General features: G+C 45.9%; 4 protein-coding genes and 1 non-coding gene across 10 annotated transcripts in view; 2 read left to right on the top strand and 3 right to left on the bottom strand.

The window, feature by feature from the left end:
* Positions 1–12,321, bottom strand: part of LOC100122506 (PDZ domain-containing protein 2) — a 99,717-nt gene extending 87,396 nt beyond the window's left edge. For all 5 annotated transcript variants that reach the window (XM_031926405.2, XM_016983487.3, XM_031926404.2 and 2 more), the window contains exon 1: positions 11,975–12,321. The gene's annotated coding sequence lies outside the window, so the exon portion shown is untranslated. The remainder of the gene's footprint in view (positions 1–11,974) is intronic.
* TRNAG-UCC lies at positions 9,556–9,627 on the top strand. The gene has a single exon. It is a non-coding gene; the product is annotated as a tRNA-Gly (tRNA).
* A 1,158-nt stretch (positions 12,322–13,479) lies between the features above and the next one.
* Positions 13,480–15,077, bottom strand: Or299 (odorant receptor 299). Its single transcript, NM_001190784.1, has 4 exons — positions 14,163–15,077; positions 13,862–13,972; positions 13,633–13,788; positions 13,480–13,551 (listed from the first exon to the last, which is right to left on the bottom strand). Exons 1-4 carry the CDS (start codon positions 15,075–15,077, stop codon positions 13,480–13,482), a joined length of 1,254 nt encoding a protein of 417 aa, NP_001177713.1.
* A 3,115-nt stretch (positions 15,078–18,192) lies between these two features.
* On the top strand, positions 18,193–20,848 carry LOC100122546 (speckle-type POZ protein B-like). 2 transcript variants are annotated; one of them, XM_001606104.6, is made up of 3 exons: positions 18,193–18,451; positions 18,786–18,959; positions 19,033–20,848. In XM_001606104.6, the coding sequence occupies exons 2-3, from the start codon at positions 18,816–18,818 to the stop codon at positions 19,963–19,965; spliced, it is 1,077 nt and encodes a 358-aa protein (XP_001606154.1). In that variant the 5' UTR covers positions 18,193–18,451; positions 18,786–18,815; the 3' UTR covers positions 19,966–20,848. The 2 variants fall into 2 exon arrangements, with proteins under 2 accessions (XP_001606154.1, XP_016838997.1); XM_016983508.3 differs by lacking the exon at positions 18,193–18,451 and adding an exon at positions 18,535–18,716.
* LOC107980847 lies at positions 20,312–22,578 on the bottom strand. Its single transcript, XM_016983505.3, has 2 exons — positions 21,231–22,578; positions 20,312–20,612 (listed from the first exon to the last, which is right to left on the bottom strand). The coding sequence occupies exons 1-2, from the start codon at positions 22,468–22,470 to the stop codon at positions 20,593–20,595; spliced, it is 1,260 nt and encodes a 419-aa protein (XP_016838994.1). The 5' UTR covers positions 22,471–22,578; the 3' UTR covers positions 20,312–20,592.
* Positions 22,579–22,935: the final 357 nt, after the last annotated feature.

The following is a 22,935-nucleotide window of genomic DNA, read 5'->3' on the forward strand; positions in this document are numbered from 1 at the left end:
GAAGAGTCGTGCCGCAGTGAGTATATAGACGCTGAAAAGGGAGCGACTCTCACCTAAAAACACAAACTTCGCGAGAGTCGATGCACTTTGCAGGTCCCCCGAAGTGAGTCATTCGCCCCTTAGCGGCTCGGACATGTCCCAAATATAGAATCGAGCCGGGAGAAACTCGCGAAGGAAAAGCGCCGACTGGGCGAAAACGAAGAAAGTTCGATTGGAAAGGAGCTGCACGAGTTTTTAATTTGGGCCTTTGCGGTTTTTGGCAAGTTATACTGCAGTTTTTTGAGAAAGCGGCGTCGCCAACCGGTCTTTTCGTTTATCTCGATTAATTAGCTTCTAGGTAGAATACGTTCGTTCGTATGTGCAAATATGCGAAGTAACGAGATGAAACGTTATAATTACGCGGATGCCGATTCGGTTTTCGGTTTCTGAAATCGGCATTCCGAAATTTACCGTATTCGAGTGCAGCAACACGGAAAGCCGTAAACGAAGCGTTAGCCTGATATAAGAGCGAAAAAAAGGTCGGGAGCATATCTTGTCAACTTTTACGGCTTCGATTAATTTTTCGCGAACTGCAGCGCATATGGGCGGCCTTTAAAAAATGCAAGCGGATCTAGCAAAGGAAGCAGTGAAACGCGAGAAAAATTGCCGCAATAAACCGAAATTGGCCGGCTGAGATAACCAAAAAGGATACACGTCGGTTTGTAAACATACAGTGTATATTATGATGATCGAAGTGAAACCGAATATTGTGTTTCGAATCATTCAAAACTCAAGTACACTCTTGGGATATTTAACCATCTCTTCTTTCGCGAAATACCTGCGCGACTGTTCACGGTGCGCAACCAGAGCTCCGTGATTTCGACATATCGTCGGGGAGGAGACACGAAATAGATAGAGACTGGCTAATTGACTTTACCGGCGTTTTACAGTTACAAAATATCGGCAGAGAGCCGACTCGGCTTTCGTGCGAAGGCAATTAATCGGCGGTGTGCTACTCGAGCAGAAAAAAAATTTACCCGCTATGCCTCCTGGTGTTTCTTCTTCGGCCGCAAAGCGACTGTCCATTTGGAGTCATTGAGACATTTGATGGCAAATGCTGATCGTCTCGGTGTGTAAGGTAGGGGATAGTCTGTTCGGTGGAAAAATGACATTAACTCGAGCAAATATAATTATAAACGAGTTTACAGGCTCGAATTAGTTTATGTCAAAAGCGATAAATTTGCCGAGGGCTGTACATGTTCATAACACAAGAACGACTGTTGTACGGCTATTAACGCCCTAATGAACATTCGATTTTATTGTCGCCGTTTTTACGAGCCTTGGCGGCACGATCGCGAAACGCGATGAAGAGATAGAGAAGATGACTTAGAACCTCGGCGTAATACCATAAGCCTTCCGGCGACAAAAAGGGATTCGATTTCCTACTTCCCCGGTTGATTGGTACCTGCGGACCATCTGCTCGAAATTGATTCTGGTATAAAAAAAAATTAAATTTCCGCCTAGCCTTCTTTTGGCTTTCGACGCAATGATTCGCAAAAGCGGAGAGAAAGTCTAACAATGCTGTTACCTATGATTTGAATATTAAATATAGGCCATCATGCGTGCGATGAAAAGAGAAAGAATATACGCGCATGCGTTTTCGAGCATAATAACGTAGCGGTAATTTAGCGTAAGCAGCCAAGGAAGTCTATTTTCTCTGGGCTGTGTGTACCATGTGATTGAGGAAAATTGAAAAAGGAAAAGTTAAAAGTATAATATAGAGGATGTCGCGTGTATCAAATCATACTACAAAAATCATACTACGGTATGGGAGAAAAATGTGCCGTCGAACTCTGCAAAAATCCGAATTCCCACAGAGAAGGACAATTACTTAGCGATCCAGCGGCAACGATTGTTCTCCTCACAATGAAGTGTCTCACGTATCCTTAAAAGGCAAAGTCGCAGTGATACAGCATTTTAAAGCAATACATATATATTTTAAAGAGCCCTGATATAAATTTAACGAGTAAAAATGACGACGAGGTTAAGACTTAAATGTAAACGAAAATTTAGCTAAGAATCATTTAAACAGCATGTTAAGTATGGTGGGTTAGAATTGGAGGTTATGAGAGCACGTGGCTTGCGCGGCTAGCTCAAGTTCCAACAGTTGCAGAAGCAGACTTGTATATAATAGTTAATAGATTACGTTACAAGTGGCGTGAATAGCACTTTTCAGCACGGCGAGCGTAGCAATACGTCATATTCTCTACGTCATAGCACGTGTGACGTACATTCGCCAAAAATTAACTAACAATACGATACAGTTGTCTTTACAGTATGTTACTTTGATAAGCCAGATTTTCAATTTTGATATTTTTGTGTTCCTTCACTATGTTTTATTAACCTGCAAAGAAAAAATATGTAATTGCAGTTACCTCATGTGGCGAAAGTGAATTCCCAACCTCAAAAATTCACTTAACTAAAACTTAACTAATTTTAGCTAAGTAGCCATTTATAAGGACCTATTCAATAAACGATTATTCAGATAAATCGTAAGCGGTTTATTTGCTTATTCGCTTAAACGAGCGAAATTTTAGCTAAATAACCGTTACCTTCATACGGAAGATATCCTAGATCGAATTCAAAGATCGAACGCAGTTACAGCATGAGCAGCGGACAGAGCAGTAGGCGCAACAAGGCATTTTTAACATAGATGACCCACACCTCTATATATACGTTCTGCGCGCAGATTCTGATGAGGGTTATGAAAAATGGCCTATGCGCCACCTATCTTCGCCAACCAAAAGCTTCCAACCTGTATAAATCCCACATTTCCACCAGCGATCTCAGCTCCAGCACATTGCCCAAGCATAACGCGACTCCTCCCACGCATAAATCCAAAGCGTCGGTCCTTCGCGAACACGTTGTATAGAGAGACGTGCCTAATCGACGCGCGCTGCACCTGATCCGAAATTCCACACTGGCTAATGCTCGCGTGCATTTTAATGTTCGAAACAGAACCGCCGAAGCGTGTCGAGTCGTTGCGTAAGAGCTGTCCGGCCTGTGGGAAATGTGTTTGCTTATGCGGAGAGCTTCGATCCTGCATCGATCCAACGGCGACGAGATTGATCTTTTCAGGAGAGGAGGTGGATTATAGCGGGAGAGAGAAAGAGGTTGTAGTCGGTTCATTGTGCCGAGCGCGGGTTTTGTTGTCTCGAAAGAGGCTTGTACGGAGATGACTGATGTCGATGTAATGGATTTGTTCGATGCCATGAGAAAGTAAGAGCGTTTGATAGATTCAGGGAATATGAATTTTTCAAACCTACGATGGACTTGTCAGATTTGCGCGAATTAACGAGAGCGCATCGCTCGAGCCTAAGTAGAGTAATTCTTCTTCATTACAGCCAGTCTTACGCGAAGTAATCGCGGAATTATACGAGTCCAGGTCAGATTTCGAGACGGGATAAGTCTCGTGCTCTGATGCTCGTGTGGGTATGCGGTAATCGATCCGGAGATTGATGGCATTTTTGATGAGAGCGAGTTCGAGCGAACGTTATGGAAATGAGGTGTATATTTTTCGAGGTGGTCGAACCCCTGCGCGATATACACACAGCGATGTATAATCCTGTTGGGGGAAATGCAGTCTCCAATGAAGTTTTCAAGTATCAGGTAATGCCTTTAGACGCAACAAGAGCCTCGGCTGACATAGATATTTTACTGTCGAACCGCGCGAGCGAGCGAGCAAATGGCTTCGGGAAATTACGGAATGTAAATTATGTCAGCAGGCATAGCAGCAGCGCCGATGAGAAAGTATACGAAACGGAAATTCATTAGGTAATTAAGTTACTCGCGAGCGATGCTGTGCACGTTTTGCGATCGCGAGTTAGGATGTGGAGTATCGATCCCGAGAAATTAGTCAAAGCAAATATAAGAAAACGACGTTTCTCCAAACGACTGATTTGCGGCTTACGGCAGAGTCGGACGTGTCGGTAGCGGAAGCGTTTCTTTTTTACTTCCCTATACACTGCGCTGCGGACGACGACATGCGACTTCCCGGTGAGATACTTAATAAATACCTTGGGCTCTAACTCCGAGGCTTCGCTCGCGTAATTTATGATCCGGCGCTGTGGGACTCTTTTTTTCCGGGTGCTTTGCAGTCGACCAATTGAGAATAATCGCTATATACTGTCGCCGATTCTCTTTTCTTTTTCCCCTGTATGCGTTAATGACTACGTTGCTCTCTATGCACACATAGATTTCCTCGATTGGATAATAAAGCTGGTTTACGCGCACACGTAGAATAGAATCTTCATCAAGCCCGAACGTCCCACATTCATAACGATCCACCTGATAATCCACTTCGCGCTACAGCCTTATTCACACCTGCACAAGAAGAAGAAGAAGAAGAAGAGCTAAAATATCGCGGAAAAGCAGCACACGCGAAGAGTCGCCCCCTCCCATTGTACCCACACACACAAACATACACACACTACACATTCTCAAAGCGTAAAACTGTAAAGGCTAACGCGCGCGAGCGGCAAACAGGTTTTCATCCGTGGCGCTGGACCGTCTCTCTTTCTCCCGACGAGCTTTCCGTACAATTAAGGAGGTCGAGTGCGCCTGCCTTTTCGAGAGACAGGCCACTTGCAGCACGTCTCCGTGTGTGTGTGTGTGTCTATACGAAGGAGAGCAGCAACAGCAGCAGAGAAGGTGGGAGATGCCGATTTTTCTTTGTGCCGCGCGCGATTTATAATGCCGCGCGGCTCGCTCCTCGGTTTGTCTCCGACGACGGAGGTGAAATGCAGCAGCCTGAACGAAGAGCCGGCCGATTAACGAGTCGCGAAAGACATGATGTATGTTTCACGGTCGCCGGTAAAAAAGGGAGTCGCGGTCGGATTTTATTTCGCTTTTTGGGAGATTATTGATAAGGGATACTTATCGAGGATCTAAATTGAATCGCGCACAGCCATTCGTTGCGGAGAGGAAGCCGTAAAATCGATTCGAGCAGTTATAAGCATCCGAAAGTATAGCAGCGCAGTAGTTACACGAATGTAAGGATAAATTTAGCTGTTCTGCATATAACGCCGTGATTTACGCAATAACGGCACTTAATGCGCTAATAAAATGCAGCTAACTGAACTTTACGGCACGATCCCGCAGTCATTATCTTGGCTGGAGAATTCGCCGCCGAAATTACCCTTAAATTCCCGATGAAAATCAAAAACAAATATCTCCGTGCCGCAAGAGCATCGTCAATGAAATTCCCATATCGAGTCGTAGAGGTGTCAAAGCAGCGATTGACCCAAATCGCGCGGGCATTAATCGTAAAACGTAGTAGTAAACGCGAAATGAGCGCGAGCGGCGAGGAATGCGTTTTTCGAGCTAACGAGAATATGAAAATTTCTGCAGTTAGCTCATTCCGTGAAATATACCTGAAAATGGGCTCGATATATCACCGAGATATGCGCCTATTGGCTGTTTCTACTTAAACAGTCATTTCCGGCGACGAGGCTTTGAGTATCTTTCGCGCGAGTCATTGCGCGCGAGAAAGAGAGACTTTCCAGTATATTAACGTTTTGTATTTTCTCGGAGTCGATCTGCCTGTTGAAAAAGTTGAAAGAGATTTTCTAATCGATCCTCGAGAGGAGAATTCATCTTCGGTATGTAGAAAGACGTAAACCTACTTGCATGGAAAACCAGTGGTATTTTTGAGAAAATACAAATTAAGATAGATAATAGTAAGTTTCATAATCACGTCTTCTTCCAAGCATCGTTTTCAAATGAGTGAAGTATCATAAATAAAAATAAAAATTCCGATTTCGCACTTTATCACCGGTGCACGAAATATCAACCAATATCCCAACTCCGCATCGAAGGAAACTCCTTTCAATTTACAAGCCGGCTCTCGGCATACACCAGCGATAATTTACAAACGACCTACAGCGAATAATTTACCAACTCGTTAAGCACCTCGTCCTTTCCATCGCCGACGACCTGTACAGGATAATCCGGTCGCAGCGATCTGTTGGTGGAATATGAATAGAGGCATCGCAGAAAAAGTAGAACCTGCAGCGCCAAGATAACAAGCCCGCGCGTCTTCCTTCCCCGCAGTAAGCCGAGATGTAAACATCGGGGACGTCGCCGCGACGAACTGGGCCACATGGGAGACCCGAGAGAGGAAACTGGAAATCGCCGGCAGGATTCTTCGGACGAGCCGTTAAACGATAAATAAATCAAGCGGTAAGGACGAACACGTCGCTGCTGCTGCTTCTGCTTTTTCTCGCGGCTCGCTGAAAGAGAGGGAAGAATTTCGAGCTGATCGATGATTTTCCTTATTAAATAACGATGGGTTCATTGTGAACCGATGCGTGTTTTCCTGAAATAGCAATTATTCACTTTCACTGGATTTATTGTTCCTGGACGAAGGTATCGCGGGGTGAAACTCAGTTGTCGCTTTATAGTTTTTTAATGATTATGCAAGTATGTTGAGAGCGCGCGAGATTTTTCCGAATTTTATTACACACACACACTTTCTAAGCCGTTCGAGGAAGCGCTTCGGTCGCGCACGTTTACGGCTGACTTTTAAAACGCTTTTCACGCCAATCGCGAGGTTTCCCTCGTTTCATTCGTTTTCCTGATAAACAACGACGCTGTATGTTTACCCAAAAGAACACACACACACGATAACGAGCTCGTCCTTGCGTATACTTTCTAAAAAGCCCTGCACTCTTATTATTTAATCCTGATTATCGAGCAGTGCTCCGAAATTGCAGATTCGCGCGCGATTAGAAATCGATTTTACCGCGGTGAACGGGCGACTGCAGCTCCGTCTGATTTATATGGAAACGAAATAGTCGGCGGTCGTTTCGTGCGCCGAGAGAGAGAGAGAGAGAGAGAGAAAGGAGAGACTGATGGAAATTATGGTAGCTGTATCGCGGGGTCTAGAGGTGAAAGGTTAACGAGGGTTTTGAGGTATGAAAAATGAAGTTACGGTTTCCAGTAGCCGTTTCAAAATATTTATACACATTCGAGCTGCTATTCCACAGCAGAAGTTTCTCTGCTACCACGTAAGAACACGAATAAGTCTTGGTGTGTAGTGCAATTTTGACAAGAGAGAATTTCAGCAAATTGAATGCTCTCGTATTCGTACGTGCGCCCGCGGCGGCTCTGCTTCGTATTCAAATCTGCCTCCGAGACAGGAGGAATTTAAACATCGCGCGCATGCCTTACGCGACTCGGGAACGGCTTCACTTGCCTTCTATGCGTATACGTATTTAATAATCCGGCTCGAATATTTCAATTACCTCGGCCAGATTTATCGACAGATTTTCAACAATCTCCAGCTATCACCGAGCGAGACCGAAGCCAATTCGTTCTCTCCCTTCACAGACCGCAAACTCCGCTCATCAGCATCGCTAAGCGCATCTACTTATCCGGTCATTTCTCCTTTCGCTCATTGTGGGAAATCGCCCGCGGCAGCTCCTTCGAATCCGCCATCAAAAAAAAAAAAAAAAAAAAAAAAAAACAGAGCAGAGAGGGTGGATACACTTTTCGTGAAGGACCATCGCTCGGGGCTCTTTCTCTCTCTCTCTCTCTCTCTCTCTCTCTCTCGGAACATTCCATTCAAATGCAGCGTGTGTTGCGCGCGTCTATGAGGGCCGTGCGGCGAATGATCCCGATGTGTGTACCCCAGTAGCGGCGACTCTCCGCGTATACAACCTATACCTGTGCGCTCGTGAAAGGCGAGCGAACGAAAACGAGTCGTCGGTCGTGCGCGGGTCGATATATACGTATACAAGCTTCTTTTTTCACTCTCTCAGCTCTCCTTCTGGCTTCTTCTCTCTCGATGCACCGCAAATTGCGGCTCTCTCGGCGATTTTTAGAGCTCGTTACGGAAGTTTTCGACTTTTTACGCCCGCGAGGACCGAACGATTCGTCGGGAGTTTTTGGAGGACTGGTAGGATTTCTAGCGAAGCTTTTGTGACTATACGGCTGCGAGGATAATTGATTGAGACATCAGCTGGCAATTACCTGCGGCGATTTATTTGACTCCTTTGTGCGCCTCGAGGTCGATCAAATAAATCGTGTAATAAATAGGAGAGATAAGCTCGCGTGGAGCGAAGTGATTTGACATTTAAGTCGAGTGCATTTGTATTGTAAGTTGGGACGATTCACGCGTTAATGTCTCGTATCGCTAATGGACGAGTTATGTACTCGCGATCGGCACGAGGTTTCGGAGCAGTTTTTTATCCACGACAGGAGGAGATAAATTTAGAAATCGGGCAATTAAAGCGCGGATAAAGTGTGCGAATTCGAATTCAAACTCGCGACTAACGTCCAGTTATCGATCAAAGAGTCGCCCTCGAATCGACGTGTCAAGTATATATTTTGAAATCAAACACGTTCACTAGTAAAGAAAACGCAAAAATCAACGCAGAGTATGCTCGAAAATACCGTGACCGGAAAAAGCTGCTATAGCATCGCGTTATCCGAGAAACCACAGCTCGGCTGGAAGGGGAGCGAAGAAAAAAGGAAGGAAGAAGGTGTACCAATACACCGGGAGAGAGAAGAAGGAGAGAAGAACGTCGAAATTCGATAACCGGTGGGAGCGCGCGACTCCGGGCATCGGGAGCCCTGGGAAGCGCCTCCGGAGTCATTTTTATTTTTATACGTGCGCCTGCTCGCTTTCCGTTATTATGTTAATTGCTCGAGGCGCGCACGGCTCGTCGGAGTAATTCGAGTTCGGAATCGCGTTTTTCACGAGGACAGATCCTCATCCGCGCGCGCATTTCACGCTCGACCAAGTTCGTCGCGAATATACATGCCTATAATGTGCGTGTGTTACGGTTACGATATGCCGTGCGTATATACCGTTTGGATGGAATTTATCGCAGCTTGTTGCAGATGAGGAAATGGACGTGTACTTGATTTTATGCTTTCTGTAATTATAGGTGAATGTTGCGTGTGTATAGGTTTTTTTTACAAAATTATGAAGCTCTGGTGATGTTAATTTAGGCCGATGATAAGCGTGATAAAATTTCACACATATTTAGACGACTTTATCAGCGTTCAAGCAAATGAGAGAGGAATGATAAGCATCTCATGCGCAACTATATGCTTGTGACATAATCCGGAGGGGATTTTGATAAACGAAGAGATAAGGATCGTGCATATGACGAATTAATTTATAAAAGCGAATATTTAATAAAAACTTTGTGTACTACTAAATGTTATTATTTCTTGAGATGAAAGAATGTTAAGTACGTATTTTTAGTATTCGGTACAATAAGAGAATAAGTAAACTCATTATTATTCAGCAATGTGTTGACATTTTTTAATTATTAGGCAATTGTTTAAACAATAAATAAATATACCTTTTTCAAAAATCGATAAAAGAAAGTCTTAGAGTGAATAAGAATCGATGAGACTACTTTTCGAAAGAAAAAAAAACCTCAAAAAAATTGAATTTTCAGTTTTTAAACATTTAAAAAATTGTCAAAAATTCTTTTAAATCGAGGGCTGATTTTAGTCTAATTTTATCTCTGGCCGCACTTAGAAAGTCAAAGCGATATCGGTGCGATGGTGGTGTAATGGTCAGCATAGTTGCCTTCCAAGCAGTTGATCCGGGTTCGATTCCCGGCCATCGCACATTTTTTTTTCGACTTGATAACTTCTTTAGTCTCTCATTTCGTTCGAAAAACAATTATTTTTTCGAATCCTCGAAAAAATCAGCCTAAAATAACAGTTTTTGTTCACGTGTGAATCAAGTATTCACAGCAAGCCACACTCATAATATATTCATGAGCAGTTAGAAATAGAAGATATTAGCATACAATAAGAATTGGTTTCGCCTTAATTTATTATTAATAATTTATCGAGAGCTTACTGTGTAAATTAAGATACGTCATTTTTACTATGGTCTGCTAAGACGTCATCACCGAGCGACAACTCTAAAATATTCAAAATAATCCTATTTCAATAATTTAAGATGAATAAAACAATTTAAACTCGTTCAAAAGCTGTCCGATAAGCACTTCCTTATAAGCAATTACGAGTCCTCCAATTAAACCCACTACCCAAATGACAAAGCTGTTCCTGAAAAATCGTCCGTCAATTCCTCGAAGCCTTTCTTCCGAGCCCATTAGAAAAACACAATTAATTTTGACCTGTCGGAAAAAAAATCGGAAAACCGGTCCCCTCGAACTCCGAGCGAGACTCGAGTATATTTTTACAGCATCTTCCGAGACTGAAAATAAACGGCCGAGTGACACCGAGAAAATTCGTATATATACATATCGCGCTGTGAGCCGACTCGAGAGATCGGCACTTCGTGTGTTGTGACGGGGAAATTTATAAACGGATATTGCTTATATTACGCTTCCCACCTATACTTGTATGATAAATTTGAATATTTCAAACGGAACATCTGTTCGATTGATTTACAACTGTTTTCAACTAGTTCCAACTTCTCGAACTGCAAGCCTAAAGTTTACTCAGCGCACAATTAAAAAAGAAGCGTTCAACCAACAAAACAAAGTCAGTACTCGGAACTAGAAAGCCAGGGCAGGCCATTCACACTCGACAAAAGAAGCGTTTGAATTACACTCGGGAATAAGTAGGTTATTATACCTCCTCGATCCTTAATCTCCCTACACACACACACACACACACAGAGCTCGCAGCATCTCGCGAAAGAAAAGCGATTCCGCGTATTCTCAAAAGCATGACATAATTCGCGCTGACCTCGAATCTCCTACACTCATTCACGAGAGAAGCTATCGCTAATACGAGAGAGATGTCTCGTCGATACAATACTCCGCGGAACACCGTGAGATACAGATACACGTGTATATACGGCTGGGAGAAGGTCTGCGGAGTGTGCAGTGGTACACAGACGGGATTACGCTTTCGCGCAACGGTATGTCGCGAGGTATGCGAGTTTAGTTTCTTTCCGTCTATACTCTCTGCTCTTTTTCCTTTGGGGAGTTCGTGGATAACAAGAAGGCTAACTATTTAATGGGGCTCGATTAATTTGCTCCAAGCAGGAGTCTCGTTACGCCACCGGTGACGAGGTAATCCGGGGAGTAATTAAAGAGGTTAAAATTTTCCACAAAGCTCGACACCTAAGAGAGCGAGAGAAAAACAATTCAAAGCTCCGCACGCAAACTAATTTTCTAGGCCGAGCATAAATCCATACTCGCTGGGGCTTATCAAGCCGAGAGCAGAGTGGGTATACTCGCGCTTATACTCGCTGTCAGAATCTGCTCTCGACTAGAGCGAAGGCGGTGTCGTATTCAGTACTCGAGCCCTCGACATATTTTCGTTTTCCCGACGTCATCGTGTCTGTCTCTCGCGCAGCAAATGCACTGTACAGGCAGCGTGAAATCAAATGAGAGAGAGAGAGAGAGGTCTGCACTGAGAGAACCCTTTCGATCGGCGCTGCATTCCGTTCGCGCGCAACAATCAAGCGCGCGATTTCTCGCTGTGTATATCGGCTTTCCCCTCCTCCTCCACATCGACGAGAGAGAGAGAGAGCTTTAATTTTCTTCGCGACGGGGACTTTTCGACGTAGGAGGTGTATACACTCCGTTACCTTCTCTATTTTATCCTCCTTCCGAGAGAAATATGTGAGCGCGTGCCGCTGTGTTTATACATGAGCGTTTCGAGAGGTGTACAGTTAGATGCGAATGGATAGCGATGTGTGTGTGTGTGTGTGTGTGTGTTTTCGTAAGAGATGAAGGAAGCGCAACCGATGCAAAGTACGTGTTGACGACTTTGAGAGGACAGTGGGCGAAACGGAGCAGAAGAGCCTCCGCACGTGTGCGGCTGTACTCGATGTGTGTCAATGTCGCGCGCGGCTGTAATCGAGTTTGCTGCAAAGGGTAAACATCCCTCTCGCTAATCCAGTATAATAGCATTATGCACTTTTCGAACAAACGAACAAAAAGAAGAAACGGAACGTCGATGCAACGATCACAGAACCGCGTGAACGTACCGTACTGTCCTCGACTCCTCCAGGAAGCCTCGGCGTTCTCTTCGTGTACAAGAACCGATCCGGGAACTCTCACAGAACTTCACCGCAACAAATCATCACACCATAATACACCATGACAGAGCATCAGCGTCATATCATCATCATCATCATCATCATCATTATAATCATCACACGGCACTGAATCGGATCTATGTCACACGTGCAGCCGGTGAATCTAACGTTTATACGCGGCGAGAAATGAGCGTCTCACGACGACGACGACGACGACGCAGCCAGTGCAGCGCGCGATGCCGGACTGCCGTGGCAACGACTCTCCCGCTCACTCTGCTCGCTCTCTCGCTCGCTTTGATTATACCAGCGGCTCCAGCAACTATACTCACCTCCACACTCCTACTCCTTCCCTTTCGGACGCGTATACGGCGATCCCCTCCCCTCTCTCTCTCTCTCTCTCTCTTTCTTTCGCTGGCTGCAACCCTTTTTCTCTCCGGTATTTTGATGCCGGTGCAGCGCTGTTGTACCGTGGTACAACCGAGCTTCGAGGATGGATAGGTGTAGGGTGGCTTTTTCCGCGCCCGAAATCCGGATATTTCCGCCGATGAAAATCGTTAACCGCGTGATCTTATTAGAAAGTAGATGCGGACGAGCTGGTCTTTTTATTGCTCGACGTACAGGCGCGCACTTTTCCCGTTCAGATTCGGTATCAACGCGAGCAGTTTACATTCAAACAGTCGGAGAAATTATCCGCATCGTCGCCGTAAAGTTCCCCAACTGTTTATTCTAGACGAGTGTATAACGAGGCGTTTCTTCACCGGCTCACGCAGCAGGTATACGCTTTTTCCGAGCGACAAAAATTCGTCGTTACCCGACCCAATGAACGGAATAATGACTGAGTTATGTGCCGTGTCCCAGTAAAAACGCCACGTTATGCAACGGATTTGTTTTGCAGTCACGACGAATCCCGCAATACTCCGATAAAAACGTTGTGTCGAAGCCCAGCAAAAATCCAGCGTCTACACGAAACTCGCTTGAGAATCCGGGTTCGAGCAGATCCTCCCGCAATTTTCTCGGATCCGTCTCGATCGGCCGTCCTCTCGGCGTCTTTATCTACCTGTTCGCCGGCCGAGGACTCTCACTCCGAGGCTCTCTCTCTCTCTCTCTCTGCTCTGGTAAAGGGAGCAGAAGTTGTTTTGCCGGCTGTGTGGTCCGGCTTCTGCTTCTTATTCTCCGCCTTCTTAGCGGGAGCTACTCGGACGTATTTGGGATGAAGACGAATCGGACGCGGAAGCTTATTCATCTGTCGCGGGGGTTTATGGATCGATGAAAGGTGAGCCCGACGTTTGTTTGAGCGATTAGGAGGAATGATGATGATGAAAATCGATTTGCATTCGATGATCGAAGGACTGCGAGGAACGATAATGTACTTTTGTATTCGTTAGAAATAGTTGTGTATAAAACGATGTTTTTTTCGTGATTTTTTTTTTACATTGATACTCCCAATGAAATGATTACCTTTCGTTTACGAGATGTTCTCTTGCAATTATAATCACAGAAGCGTACGATATCGATGTTTTCAAAACCTGTTGAGAATGATAAAAAAAGTCAACGTTATGTCACCAACAAAATTACTTATAAGTTATAACAATGACGATGAGACTCACACTTGTATAAGTTTCAAGGGACAGGTTAATGAATTTCGCAACCGTTACGTAGCAGGGAATCTGAGAGCGTAGCGTCATTAGGACGATGCTTCTGACCGTCGTCTTTTGAAAACTGTACCATTTCATTTTGAAAGCTCGTATTCCAATCTGTTCGCTCTTGTGAAAAAATGACCATAATTTCATATTTCCAAATTTACAAAACTATAGACATGAAGTCAAATGAACTTACGGCGTCTGTCATGCTTTTGGAAGTAACGCAATACATGAACAAATGTAAATTCATGGACAGTAAAATCACGGCAATGTGTACTATACTGAAAACGCTGTCGATCTTGTAAAGCTAAAAGAACAAGTATCACAAAACGAACTCTAGGTATACGAATAGCTCATAATGAATTTATACTACCCAAATAAGATTGTGTATCTGTATAGCGAAATGAAATATGTTTCTCGCAAGTTCTACCATTAGCAGGATATTAAACGCGTCGTCCACTTCCTGTACGAATCTGCAGAAGCATTGTTTCCATTACAATGAATTTCGAATACCAATAGAAATTTAAGGTATACCTTAGAATGTTCACATGTCCGTCGATTATACACCTCATGCACTTACAATTTCGCATATTCTTGCTGATCTTGTAACAAGCGTCCAAATGGTCTTCCCTGTACGCTTTCAGCTCTTCCGAAAGGACGATGAACTGATTGGTCGCGTGAATCATCAAAATTGCAAATACGGAATCTATGGTCACGATCACGAGCGTCGACATTAAAATCCCGAACAACCCGCTCAGCAGTGCGAGATAAAAAATTTGCGAATGTCTTACAAATGTAGGAAGCGCCGAAAATATTGGCAACTCTCGTATCATGGCCAAATCGTCCCGGTATTCGATGTACTTGGTGATCGCAAAGGCTGAAAAAATGTAAGCTGTAGACCAAAGCATTGACAAAAAACTTCGTTTACCTGCAACCGGAGCGAGAATAAACAGCGCCAAAGTCAAAGTCATGAGCTTCCTCTTCTTGATGTTGCCGGCGACGCGACTTCTGCAAGAAACTGACAAGTGAGAATAGCGACTGCAATCGTCGAGTATACATCTCAAGATGAATTCGATGCTCCGTCGCTTGTACTTGACGATGAGAAATTTCAGCAGCGTCGCCAAGTTCACGTTAAAGTACAGCAAGCATTCGATGAACTGCTCGATGTCACTGTTAACGTTCAATATGCCACTAAAGCACCCGACCACATTGAACGCGAGTATCGCACCGCACAGGAAAAATTTGACGTTGGAAAAACGCGTCCAAAATGGCCAAATTCCCATCAGTTTTAGACTCCACTGTATCAGACCCAACTCGTTGTCCAGTTGCAGAATCTCGTCGCACTCGAACACTTCGGTGCAGAAGGTGACGTTTTTTCCCTTCAGCCGCGCGTTCGATGATTCAGTCTTCATTTTCAAAAGACTGACGACTTTGAGGAGACGTAGCTTGACGGCACTGTAAACACGTCTAAAATTATATGTGCGCATGGCGTGACGTCTGCCCTGTGGTTACACATGTATAATTGAATCGGTATGTAGGAAGCATTTGCGTTAATTCACTCGAGCGTATTGGGGAAGGTTTCGATTCCAAAGAAAATTATCACCGAAACGACCGTCGAATTAGATCGGCGAAGACGTTATTATCATCGAGCAAAGCGAAAATTCTCGAAATTGAATCCACGTGCAAACAAGCCAATCTCCGTATCTTCCCGAAACACTTTCGAGAAAATGAAGCTGCACACCTCCTCCCCTTTAAAGACCGCGTCGATCGATCCGTTCAAAGATTTTTCTGCAACGCGATCGAAACCGACTTCACGACGGCCAGTATACAGCCTTTGCAATTTCCCTCCTAAACGGCGACGCGATATGGAGCCCGTATTTTCTCGCCTCGTTTTACGTCCGCGACCCAATTTATAATACCTGTTGTACACCGCGCGTTAAAATTGCGATCGGCAATCATACCCAAATCGAACGTCAATTTACATAACTTTAGATTATATACTTAAAATGCAACTAGAGCAAGTCGAGTATGTGTACGAAGTTAAAAAAAGGATAAGGAGAAAAGCCGGCCACTAGTATACGGATCGCGTTCGATTAAACGCTCGAGGCACCCGAAGGGCAGGTTAATTCGTTTTTCGCCTGTCGGCGACGCGAAAATTGCGGCGAATCGATTCAGCGCGATGATGATATTTTCGCGAGAGCGGCTTTTGTGGAATTTTCTCGCGCGATCCCTATACATCAACTGCGGCTATTACAGGGAGTTGACGGCTGACGCTTTGATTGGCAATTCGATGCGTCGCCACAATCTCGACTTTTATTATTTTCGAGATCGGCGTACTCGCTCTCCGGGAGAAATTCGCTACGGAAGAAGTAGGCGATCGGTGACAACGATCTCGATCGAAACATACACACAGGCGTATTAGCGTCGGAACTGCGATTGTGTGTATACACGGCATCGTTTCCCGCGTCTCACCGAGGCAAAAATGCGCGCTTTCGAAACACCATCGATTTTTTGCTCGACAAGCACAATCAGCCATTCTGCGCATTATGATTCAGAGTCAAAGTTCACTCCATGAATTAGCCGTACGAGTAAGTAGTGTGTGTGTGTGTGTGCTATAATGTGACAATATGTAAACCGCGGCGCTCGATCGCGAAAGCGTAGCTAATGAGTCGCGCGCGACATTACTATCGCCAGTCGCGAGTCATCGCGCGGTGTGAGGATAAAAATGACGCTGCGGATGAGGAGAGAAATCTCGTGTGGGAAGAAATTCGAGAGTCTGGATCGGATTATTTTCCAGAACATCTCAAAACATCGCAAGCTTAGAAAAATGAACGAAGAACCGCAAAAATCGACAAAGTCACCGCGATCGCATGCAGCCGATCTCCGCTAACCGATTGACTGACACGACGCCAGAGAGAGAGAGAGAGAGAGGCTTTGCTCCCGCAGCGGCGGCAGCACAGGTATGCGCGACTCGCGGCTCCCATATACACGCGTAACGGTACCGCACGCGGATATCTGGGTTGCTGGAACGCCGTCGCGTCATTTCGCGATGCGCGAACAGGAGCTCGCATCCGGCCGTAATTGCACTTGCCGCGAGATCGGTATAAGCGATTTTTTTTTCGAATTTTCGATTGTGCAGCAGAGAAGTTGGATTTTTTCTGCGATTTTATACACGACCACGCGACTGAAAGAAAAAGTTGGACGTCGCTCGGAATTTCAAACAGGTGTTTCGCAGGTATTACGCTTCGCCTGTGTGTTTACGTTAGCGGCTATTGTTTTATGCATAGGACGACTGCGGGCTTTTTGAGATACCGATTTTTTTTTAATCGAAGCATGACGACGCGTTTACGGTGCGGGAAACTCGATCGAGGAGTAAATCCAGGTAAAGAAAAAGAACCGTCTCTCTCTTTTTTTTTCAACCGACGAGCAACGGTTTTCGCGCGGCGAGGACATTCCAAAAGAACGAGCGGATTCTGGACGATGACCTTTCCATCTTCTCCCGATACTCTTTCGAGAGCGTGTCCTTGTGCGAGCCGGCCGTTCTCAGCATGAATGAACAAAAGTCCTCCGAATGTTTCTCCTCAGCTCGGGCAGAAATTGCACATACGAAATCGGCGAATCGCGTTCGAATATACCGTAAAGCGCATCGTTATTTCAAACCGATAACTCGATAATCGGGAAAACGTCGCATTGTCGCGCGAAATTCGCCGGGAAATTTTCACAGTTAGAGCCACTCGTCAGTCCCCTCTCTCTCTCGATGATAATGCACGGCTCTGTTGTGTATAATGCAAGCGATCGAAAATCGAGCGCGAGTGTTACGGTAAGTCGATTTTTCATCGGACGCGTTTCGCAGCAGCCTCTGTGTGGCTGTTTGCGCGGCTAACGGGAGAGCGAGTGTGTAAAGGCTGAGAATGGGAGACGCTGAATACGGGAGATCGGACGCGTCAAGTGTGTGTCCGATCGGCTTGAGGAATTCATGAATACGTCGCGGCTGGGATTTGAAATTTATGACGCGGTCCTCCGGAGTTAAGGGGTTGGAATGAATTTAGACTCGCAATGTTTTGTTAAATTTTTATTGAAATTTAAAATTACGCTACAAACCTTGAACATTTTACTTGGAGAATTCGAGCACCTGTTGCTCTATGTAAATATAGTTCGAGACGATCACGTGCGAGTTCGCGGCGCATGTCATCGCGAAACGCAGGTATAAGGAGTGGAAACTCGATGCTTAGAAGTGAGCCAAGGGCCCGACGGAGCGCTGCTGTAGCCAACGCCGAGATTCGTTCAACTGCTATTGTCGACGCTAATTAATTTCCATATATTTGTCATTGTTTAATTTTTCTCATCTACGAAAATAGCAGTAATTCTCCTTTTGAATTATCGAATATCACAGGCGTATCCTTCCGTACACTTAGCTACATACGGACACACCTGCCGCAGAGAACTGCAGCCGCGTTTACCTGCGCTCGCGACGGTGGCGCCACTTGGCGCCGGTCGTCCGAAGACTTCGCGCCCCTTTTACCGCGGAGAAAACAAAGCATCGTAGGAGTAACGGAGTAACCGACCATCTAGCTCTCTGCTCTGCCCTTCGCTGTATAGCATCGTTGGTTATGGCAGTTGGAGCATCGTTGCGCTGCGTTTAAGATTGTTTTGGCTCGAGGATATTTGCAACGGAATTGCGCGAATGTTTTAAGTGCATGGATTTGACTTTCCGTTGATGTCGAGGATATTCGAGGATCGTTGAGCGGAGAAATCGAGGCAGCTCGGATTTTGAGCATAAACAGAGGTAGGTGTGCGCGCGCGCGTATGTGTGTGTGTGTGTGTACGCTTGGGGCCGTTGTTTACACTTTCGATAGGCTGGATTTTGAAATCGTAAACGGTGACCGTATGAATGAAGAGTTTGAGACGGAGCATTTTTAATGTTCCAATAGGTTAAAGGCGTATTAGTAAACTCTTACGACGATTTTGTTTTGATTTTTCGCGAGTTTGTTCAACCTTGTAACCGAGTGTATGACAAAGGACAGCTACATAAACACGTAGTAGCCTCGCAAGTAATAACTAAAAAGTCTCGTTTAAATCGAATCAATTCAGTGTCAATAAAACTATTCGCCCTAAAACAGGTGACGCTCACGGAACAGCGAGAACCAACGATGGATGCGAATCAACAGCAGCAGACCTCGACTGCCGACAGCTGGTGCCAGACTCACGTGAACGTCGTCGAGACGAACTTCATGTGGACCATCAGCAACTTCAGCTTCTGCAACGAGAAGCCGGCCGAGGCACTCGAGTCGACGGTGAGTTCTATGCGGAAAAATCCGAGTCTGTGTGATTTATGGATATAATAACAAAGCGAACATTTCCCCGCAGACCTTCTCGGCGGACTCGTGCGACTCGCTCAAGTGGCGCATGCAGTTCTACCCGAGCGGCAACAACCAGGAGAACAAGGACTACGTCTCGCTGTTCCTGCACCTGGTGAGCTGCGACAAGCCGGCGGTGAAGGTCGACTTTCGCTTCTGCATTCTGGACAAGGACGGCCGCGAGGTGAACGAGCGCAAGACCACCGAGAAGTGGCAGTTCTACCAGGGCCGCCAGTCGGGCTTCCCCAAGTTCGTCAAGCGCGACATCGTCCTCGACCCGGCGAGCGGCCTCCTCCTGGCCGACCAGCTGCGCGTCATGTGTCGCATCAAGTCGGCCACGGGCCGCGTCGAGCGCACGAGCCAGGAGGCGCTGCAGCTGGAGGGACCCCGAGGGCCCGACCTCCTCTCCAAGATGTCGCTCGACTTCGAGCAGCTCATCGAGCTCGAGCGCTTCAGCGACGTGTGCCTCATCGTCGTCGACGAGGCCGTCCGGCTGCCCGCGCACCGGAACGTCCTGGCCGCCCGGAGCCCGGTCTTCGCGGCCATGTTCGAGCACGACATGCGCGAGAGCCAGGACGGCACCGTGCAAATCTACGACTTCGACGCGGAAACCATCCGGGCGATGCTGCGCTACATCTACACCGGCAGGCTCGACGACATCGAGCTCCGGGCCGACAAGCTCCTCGGGGCCGCCGACAAGTACGCCCTGGACGGACTCAAGTTCGCGTGCGAGCAGACGCTCTGCGCCCAGCTGAGCGTCCCGGCTGCGGCCGAGTATCTGGTGGTGGCCGAACTGCACAGCGCCTACAGGCTCAAGGCCAAGGCTCTGAGCTTCGTCAGGGCCAACCTCAAGCAGGTCATCGACACGCCGGGCTTCAAGAGCCTCGGCAGCTCCCAGCCCTGCTTGCTCGAGGAGATTCTCAGGTCCATGACTGAGCGCTGAGTCTGCTGTTCCAACTTTAACCGTCGTTGCTTAGGTTTAGGATCGAGATTTGGTTTATTTTTATTTTTACACCGCCTCCAAGAGTCGCGTTTGTGCGTTTATTGTAATTTTAAGCTCTTCGGAATAAGTGACGCAGTTTTATGAGGCTGTGCGCGAAAGTACTGTCCAAAGGAAAACGAGCTACGAGGTCTACACCGAGTCTAGCGATATTTTATAAAAATTTTATCGCCAAAAAATTTTTCATAAAGCTATCGCTGCTCGTCGTACTTTTTGCAGGTTTGAAGAGGGACTTTGTTGTGCCGTGAGCAGCACCAGTGGTCCTCTCGTCGTCGTTTTTCTTTCGAAATGTAGAATAGGATGATAAGTTGGACTGTCTTGTGAAATCTGTAACGTCCTTTTCGACGAAAACTTAAAAAATGACTGATGCTAATTTAGACTAATCAAAGAGATGTAAAATTTAGGTTTAACGATAAAATATTCGAGAAGTTAGTTTTATATCGAAGCAATAATTTTATTCGCAACGGACGTTTGTAGTTTGAAATTCGAACAAAGTAATCTCAGAATCTTATTTTAAATGTTGACGCTTAGAAAAAGTTCTTTTAATCGAATATATTCTCCTTGCCAGATTCAATAGCCAATAGCTGTACCTGTAGTAAACAGTTCAAACTATGATAAGAGTACTAGGACGTAATTGTTAAGTAATTAGAACGTATTTCATTGTATATTTTTGAAAAACTCGCCGAGCTTTCACTCGCGTATCGTATACCAAACATTAGCTATCTAAGGATTATAGTGATAAGTTTCTTTTTAAAATATCAAAAATGGGTCACGCGCCTCTATTTTTCTAATAAACGATCGACATTCGTACATCGCAACCAAAAAGTCTTCAAAATTTATTCCAACCCCATAAATTTTAAAACCTAGTACTTGTATTTTCTTTATAACATGCGAGTGCAGTAGAACTCAACGAGTGTAATCACTATGTATATTTTCAACGAAGCTTTATCGCAGATGAGATTTATTACAGCGGAACGATTAATAAAAAATTCTAATATTTAAAAAATCCACAGAGATAAGCTAGATACTAGCATCGAAAAATTACTACGATCTTGTATGAGAAAGATTAAGCAACGATAGATATAAGGTGTATAACCGAATTTTCTCAATTTTCTTCAGTGCAGGATAGTGAAGCAAATAAGATACACAGTATTTTTTATTTTGAAGTTACCAATAAACACGTCTCCTCCGTTACAAAATCGACTTACTGTTCTGCGTCGCTCCTTCAATCCAGTCGTCCCCGAAGACGACAGCCCTGAGGACCTCCTCGAGAAGCTTGCAGTGTCCGTTCTTTAAATTCTTAAACTCCTCCCTCAGGATGATCAGCTCGATCCTATCCTTGATGTACTTCAAAGCTCTCCTCTTGAGCTTGCGACAGTCCCACTGGTTCCTCTCCTTATCCGCGAACACCAGCAGTCTGAGGCAGTTGTCGTCGACCAGGTTCTCCCAGAGGTGGCACTCGAGTCTGGCCTTGAGCTCGAAGAGTCGATGGTCCCCGGCGACGACGAGCAGCTCCTCGACGATGCCGGCCAGTACCTCGATCCTCGACGTGTAGATGTAGCGCAGCAGGCCGCGGACGAGGTCTTCGGTGAACGGCGGACTCGGCAGCTCGATCACGTACGACAGTAGCTGCGGCTCCACCGGCTTCTTTGGCTCCTCCTGCTGCTTCTGCTGCTGACGTTTCGCAGATCGCTCCTTCTGTTTGCTCGGACCACTGCAGCACGAGGAGGTGGATGAGGCATCGGAGACCGAGGGGACCGGAGGTGGCATCAGTGGGACCGCAGCCCTGGCGGTCCTCAGCAGCTCGGGACACCGGGCCTTGAGGATGAGCCGATGAGCTGGGAAAGTGTGTCTGCCGACCTGGATCGTCACGTCCGTGTCGATCTCGGCTTCGAGCAGCTGACCAAAGTCCTCTGTTAGCTTGTCCACCGCCGCCGGGCCGGATGAAACCCGCAACGGTTGCTCGACGATCGATGCCCCATTAACGCTCGAGTCCTCGTTGCCGTTTACATCGGTTTCGAGCGATTGGCCCTGGGCCTCTGTCTCGGCTGCAGGCCTGATCTTCGTTGAGCTTTCGTCCGTCGGCTGGTTCTCATCCGGCAACACCCTGATCTGGATGTTGGGATCGTTGGATAATATCGTGACAACTTTCGTCGGAGTGGCCTCCTTGTTGGCTGTTTGAGCGTCTTGCGTCACAACTGTACTCGGAGTAGCTCCGTTCTTAGCTGTTTGAGCGTCTTGCGTCTCTTCTTCGATTATATTCTGCGGAAAAGCTTTTATTTGGCTAGGCGAAGCAGTGCCGTTCATTTTGTCCTGCAGCTGTTTTTGAACTTGCACCGGAAGGATTTCCGTTTGGTTGCTTGGACGTCTGTTGGAAGTTTGCGGATCGGAATCGTTGTCGTAATCCGGGTTCGGCACTACCGGTGCCTCTTCGTTGCTCGTAGTCATTGCTGCGCCTCAAGCTTTGGCTGAATCGAAGGACCTGTATCGATTATCTCGGACCGACGCTCTGGGCACAACTAAATCTTTGACAAATCTTCGAGACTACTTTATAAGCTTATCTTCGGTACTGACTCAATAACCAAGGTGTTATCGATACACGCTTCGATTTATTTATCATCGCGAGCTCTACGTTAATTATTAGATCGTTATATCTCCTATATAATAGTGACAAAGTATTCTTGTTTGATTCCTTGTAGTTGATGGATTGTCGGTTAAAAAGAAGCTTCATTTTTGCGCGACGAACATTATCTTTTAAAGTCCGCGCGACCCTGGCCTTACTTCCATGCATTAATGCAAAGCACACTTTTGAGTGTTCCCGAAGGAAGACCGACAAGTGGTCACCTGCGCGTACAAGTATATAGTCATTGCTCGTGTAGTAACGTAGAATTTTTTAAGTGATTCATAAACGTA

Source organism: Nasonia vitripennis, chromosome 3, assembly GCF_009193385.2.
Source record: "Nasonia vitripennis strain AsymCx chromosome 3, Nvit_psr_1.1, whole genome shotgun sequence".
Lineage (NCBI taxonomy): Eukaryota > Metazoa > Arthropoda > Insecta > Hymenoptera > Pteromalidae > Nasonia > Nasonia vitripennis.